This window comes from Papio anubis, chromosome 12, assembly GCF_008728515.1.
Source record: "Papio anubis isolate 15944 chromosome 12, Panubis1.0, whole genome shotgun sequence".
NCBI lineage: Eukaryota > Metazoa > Chordata > Mammalia > Primates > Cercopithecidae > Papio > Papio anubis.
Window position 1 is genome coordinate 103,643,237 of NC_044987.1, and position 6,000 is coordinate 103,649,236.

Consider the following 6,000-nt stretch of genomic DNA (forward strand, 5'->3'; position numbering starts at 1 on the left):
ATGGCAGTCTCTTCCCTCTCCCAGTCGGTCTCCAGGCTGCATCTTCCCTGTTCATGACACAGCATGCAGGCTCATGGCCTTCATTCCCTCAGAAACTCTCTGCCTTATTACTGAGCTGGATAGACGCTTCCTTGTATTTGAAATGATTTATCTTCTCTTTAAAAGTCAAGACCCTTAAAAGTCCAGAGTGCCTCATTCTCTAGGAATGGTCTAGACCAAGTATATGGTTTTAAAACTCTTCTTTGGGAATAAAATTAAGAGAAAGTACCCAGTTGATTAATTAAAATAACACCTTGGGCTGGACGCAGTGACTCACGCCTGTAATCTCAGCACTTTGTGAGGCCAAGGCAGGCGGGTCACCTAAGGTCAGGAGTTCAAGACAAGCCTGGCCAATGTGGCAAAACCCCATCTCTACTAAAAATATAAAAATTAGCTGGGCGTGGTGGCGGGCGCCTGTCATCCCAGCTACTTGAGAGGCTGAGGCAGGAGAATCGCTTGAACCCGGGAGGCAGAGGTTGCAGTGAGCAGAGGTCACACCACTGTACTCCAGCCTGGGTGACAAGAGCGAGACTCTGTCTCAAAATAATAATAATAATAATAATAAAATAACACCCATTTCACTTTTAACCTATTTCAGGCTCAGAGAACTAACTGTAAAGTGCTGTCAATATTTTACAGACTTAAAAGGCAAACATATTTCTGACTGTCCTTGCCTCCCTCCTTCTCTGTTTGGTTTCTGGTTGCCTTTTTTTCAACTATCCGTGTATATTTATGTCTTTATGATTTTATTATAAGCTGTCTCAAGTCTTTTTTAGAAGTATGCAAAGTATAAATAATAAATAAGCAAGCTCAATAGCTCAGCAAGCCCTGGGATCCTGCTCAGTTCTTTGGAATCTTGCTTTGAATGAATTCTGGTTTTCCCTGGTAATCTTGTCCTCATCCTGCAGCCTGTGGTGCAGCGGAACACTTCTCTCACCGTCCTCCTCCTCATGCTGCTTTGTGACCTTCTGATGATTTTTGACATAGGGTCTAGATTATACTTTAGTATTTGGAACTAATATTTAATTTCCTTGGTCAGGCTATCTTTGAGGGACATAGAAATCTAAAATTGAGACAGGCAGCCCATGTCAGGTCAAGGACAAAACTGCCAGTGGCTGCTACCATCATGCTGATGTGTGGCTTTTGTGTGCGTGGTTCTAGCTGTCGGGAGTGGTTGGGTGTCATATGGCGTGAAAAGATAGGACTGCCCAGCCAAGTCCCAGCTCCTTCTAAGCCTGGGCTCAAGTGTCCTGGCTTTTCCTGCCTTGAACTTCATTCTCCTAAGCTGATATTTGGAACTTTTTAGTCCAGAAACTGTAGACCAGGGTTTTGCAACACTGCTACCATAAATCCTTCCTGGATTTTATCTGCCAGTAGCCATCAATACCATTGCTAGCTGTTACATAGAGGATGTGTGTTTAAACCTCCTTCTCAAGGTAAAATTCTAAAAATCTTTTCAGATGCTGAAGAAGGAAGAAGCAATTCCATGGCCTGGAACTTTAGCAATTGTTCATTCCTATATTGCCTACAAAGCAGGTAAGGAGTTATCCATACCTACTTTTTTGTAAGCTTCCCCTTGTTAAAAAAAAAAAAATATTGGCAGTATTTGTTTTATTCTCAAAAGGAAATTTAAATTTAAAAATGAAAACCTTTTGCTCTTAACTATTGGAGGAAACAAAAAAATGAAAACCTTTTATTAGATAAAGTGGAAAACTTCTGTAGCATTTTTTTTTATTCATTTATGTTTTGAGACAAGGTCTCACTGTATCGCCCAGGCTAGGGTGTTGTGGCGTGATCACAGCCCACTGCAGCTTCCTCCTCCTGGGCCCAGTCGATCCTCCTACCTCAGCCTCCCGAGTGGCTGAGACTCTACGGGTGTACTGCCATGCCCAGCTAACTTTAGTATTTTTTGGTAGAGACGGGTTTCGCCATGTTACCCAGGCTGGTCTTGAACTCCTGGGCTCAAGTGATTCACCTGCCTTGGCCTCCCAAAGTTCTAGGATTACAGGCATGAGCTACCATGCCTGGCCTGTTAGCACTTCTTGGGGGAAAGAAATGAGATGTGGTATCTCATTTATGTAAAGCCAGACCCAATGCACTGACAGTTTTCTTAGCATACCGTTCACAGAAAAAGGAAAAGTCCAGGTGGGCAGACTCTCTGCACTGGTTGTGGGACTCATGGGAGCTCTGGGGAAAATATCTTCTTTGGCAGGCATCCTGAGCACAGTGGCCTTTTCAAAGAATTAATTGTCAAAAACTGTTTGTTTGTTTGTTTGTTTGTTTTTAGCAAAAGAAGAAGAGAAACAGAAGTTACTTAAATGGAGTTCAGATTTAAAACAAGAACGAGAACAACTAGAGCAAAAGGTGAAACAGCTCAGCAATTCCATAAGTGTAAGTAAACCTCAGGCCTTCAGCAGTCGATACATAGGTGCAGAGACCTAGGCCTTTCCATATACGTAACAGTACGTGTGGGCCCCAGGCTGCTTCAGGTCCTTCTGTTTATTAACGTGATTAACTTGGGCAAATGCAGTTTGCCATCCAGTTAGAGTGCAGCCCTCAGGTACAGGCGGCCAGTTGGTAGGTGGTGCCTTACCCAAGCTCTGGAACATTCTCTTGGCTTTAATCTGAAAGAGGATCTTCAGTCTTCAGGCTGAATAAGTAACAGCTACAACAGTGTAGCCACAGCCCTGCGTATTCCTGACAGTGTGTGGGGGGAGCGTAGCGCCTCACCTGACACTGAGCAGACACAGACCAGGTCCCCTCATGTGATTCTTCCTAGTCACCTGAGTGAGTGGGCCCATCCATACGGCCCTCCCTCGCTCTTTCTTCCACACCATGCTGATTGCATTTCCCGGTTTTCCTGACCAGTGTGAGGAAGCGGGCTTTCTAGAGACAAGTATTGGAAGTAAGTACTGCCCAGCCCGGCCTGTCCAAGTGGGAAAGAGGGTTGTATTTGCAGCAGGGGACAGAGGCTCCTCCTAGGCAAGGAGCCAGTCTTCTTTTCCATTGAGTAGGTCACCCTTGTTGGAGTGAAGTGACCTCAGCCCTCACGGATACCAGGTGGTGCCTTGTACCTGGTGGCAGTTGAACTGTCCTGCTTACCTGCTTTCTCCTCCTCACCATACCTACCCGTGGCATGCAGATTTAACACCTCCTTCATCTCTTTCCCTGCCTAAAATAGAAGCCAGCAGGTGTGGGAGGCTGAGGGCAAAAGGGCAGAAGACTCCCAAGTCCCTGGCTGAGCAGTAGGTGTGCTGGCTGCAGGCCTTTGTTCTTGGGGCTTCGATCCTCCTAAATGCTGGTGGCCTGTCCTCTCACTTCCTGCTGCTCTCAGATGGAATCCAGATAGCACTGCGTGTTTTCCACCCTGGAGAGCTCAGTCCAGTCCTGAAGGCTCCCCAGTTAGCATGACAGAAGCGTATCAAAACCTGCCCAAACAGGCTGCAGGGCAGCTGTGGGAACTTTTTTTTTTTTAACAACCTTTGTTTGGAAGTCTGATGGCGGCTCTGCCGGTTTGTTTTTAAGCGTTAGTACTCCCGCGTGTTGGTGCCCGCATGCTCTCTTTCTCTCTGTTGCCTCTTGGACCCCTCCAGCCTACCCACTCCACCCGCCCTGTTCCTTAGGTGGTAGCCGCCCACTCCACTGAGGAGCACAGCAAGGCCCAGGGGCTGCACAGCAGTCAGGAGGGCTGCTTTTCCCTGGGCAGAGAGAAGGCGCTCTGCTCTCAGGGGCTGCCAGGCCTGTTAGAAACGAGGCGGCTCAGTGCCACTGCCCTTGTCATTTGCTGCAGAAATGCATGGAAATGAAGAACACCATTCTGGCCCGGCAGAAGGAGATGCACAGCTCCCTGGAGAAGGTAAAACAGCTGATTCGCCTCATCCATGGCATCGACCTCTCCAAACCTGTAGACTCTGAGGCCACTGTGGGGGCCATCTCCAACGGCCCGGACTGCACCCCCCCTGCCAACGCCGCCGCCTCCACGCCGGCCCCTTCCCCCTCCTCCCAGAGCTGCACAGCGAACTGTAACCAGGGGGAAGAGACTAAATAACAGAGCCCCTCTAGGAGAAGCCACGGGATCCCGGCAGCGAGGAGAGCAGAACACTGAAGACTCTAGAAAAGCAGAGCCGGATTTCTGGAAAGTGCAGAGTTCTTTTGGTTCTTTGGTTCCAGAGAGAGAAGATGCTTGTGCCAGGTGGCACCAGAGTTTGCCAATTGATCCTTCTTATTCTGTGTGTACATGCAAAGATTGGACCATGTTACATGAAATAGTGCCAGCTGGAGGTTCTTTGCCAGCACCATGCCAAGTGAAATAATATATTTACTCTCTCTATTATACACCAGTGTGTGCCTGCAGCAGCCTCCACAGCCACGATGGGTTTGTTTCTGTTTTCTTGGGTGGGGAGCAGGGACGGGCGGAGGGAGGAGAGCAGGTTTCAGATCCTTACTTGCCGAGCCGTTTGTTTAGGTAGAGAAGACAAGTCCAAAGAGTGTGTGGGCTTTCCTGTTTCTAAACTTTCGCTACTATAAAACCAAAAAAAGGAATTGAGATTTAACCAACCCCAGTGCCCAGAAGAGGGAAGGGGAGTGGCTGGAGGGAGCGCGGGGGTGGGACAGTGTATCAAATAAGCAGTATTTAATCACGTCTGGCGGGGGACTTGTGCAAGGGGAGACCCACACCGAGAACAGCCAGTAGGTTCTTCTCCCCTGCGCTCTGCTCCCTGCGCAGTAACCCCACCACTCCTGAAGCCTGGCCAGTCTCCTTCCTTCCCTGCTTGGTGAATCGCGCATCCCCGTGGTTATCCCGCTGTCTCCTCTCCAAGAACAAGCAGAGCCCGGGCCGCTGGCCCTTGCCCAAGGCAGGGAAGAAGGATGTGTGTGTCCAGGAAGGAAAAAAAGGTGAATCAGTGATTTTACTTGAAAACAAGCTCCATCCCTTTTCTATATTTATAAGAAGAGAAGATCTTGAGTGAAGCAGCACGCGACCCAGGTGTGTGTGAATTGAATGGAGACGTTTCTTTTCTCTTTTTTTAATTTTTGTTTTTGTTCTTTTTTTCTTTAAGGAAAGTTTTATTTTACTGTTCATTTTACTTTCTTGGTAACAAAAACTAAAATAAGGAATAGAAAAGCTGTTTTTCAGGCTGACAGTCCATTTAAGGGTAGCCGAGACCTTGCATGGTAGAGTAGGAATCATAGTGTCAGTGAGGTCCCGTGAGTCTTTGTGAGTCCTTGTGTCATCGTTCGGGCACTGTTTTTTTATGCAAGGGCAAAAATCTTTGTATCTGGGGAAAAAAAAACAACTTTTTTTTAAATTAAAAGGAAAATAAAAGATATTGAGGTCTTCCTAGTGTTACTTAAATTAAGATGAAGGTAAGAAACATTGTAAAAAAAAAATTACAAAAGTGCTATTTGTTTCCTAAAAACAGTGATTTCTATTAAAAAGGTGTCAGAACTGGAGAAAATGCCGTGTAGTTATAATTTTTTAGCACAGACCCTGCTGATCACAATGACATTTTGCCGTGTGTGTGTCTCTAGACTGGTGGGCCAGTCTCCTTGAAGGACAGAGGCGGAGCTCCCCACCCTTCTCTCTCCTCAGAAAAGACCGTGCTCTCTTCTTGGTGCAGGGATCTTGTCTCCTGTTGTGAAGCCCAAATGGAAGTGTGGATGGTATCAGGGCCCTACCCGTGGTCTTCTCAGATTCTGCTAGAGCAAAAGGCTGGTGCCTAAATAAGATCCCTTCCTTTGGTGCTGCTTTTGGTCTTTCAGCCACCAGCATTATGAGTGCCTGGGGGACACCTCCGAGGGAACTGGCCAGCGGAGCTCAGTGGTGCGCACGCACCCTGGCCGTGACAGGAGGGTGCGGGAGTGCAGGCTGGCTGCATCAGTCCTTGGTGCTTAGAAAGAACAGAGGAGGAGTGACATGTTTTGAGGTTATGTCTCTGAGACAGAGCCCCAGCGTGGACT

The 6,000-nt window shown here is 47.5% G+C and overlaps 1 protein-coding gene across 47 annotated transcripts in view; it reads left to right on the forward strand.

Annotated features, from left to right (window-relative positions):
* PHF21A (PHD finger protein 21A) overlaps positions 1–5,498 on the forward strand; it is a 191,392-nt gene extending 185,894 nt beyond the window's left edge. For 44 of the 47 annotated variants that reach the window (XM_031653486.1, XM_031653513.1, XM_031653477.1 and 41 more), the window contains 3 exons: positions 1,500–1,575; positions 2,327–2,430; positions 3,830–5,498. In XM_031653486.1, coding sequence (XP_031509346.1) covers positions 1,500–1,575; positions 2,327–2,430; positions 3,830–4,087 — 438 coding nt within the window. In that variant the 3' untranslated portion in view covers positions 4,088–5,498. Of the gene's footprint in view, positions 1–1,499; positions 1,576–2,326; positions 2,431–2,818; positions 2,945–3,829 lie in introns of all 47 variants that reach the window. The other 3 variants (XR_004177538.1, XR_004177537.1, XM_031653511.1) reach the window with 3 other exon arrangements.
* The last annotated feature ends 502 nt before the right edge of the window (positions 5,499–6,000 follow it).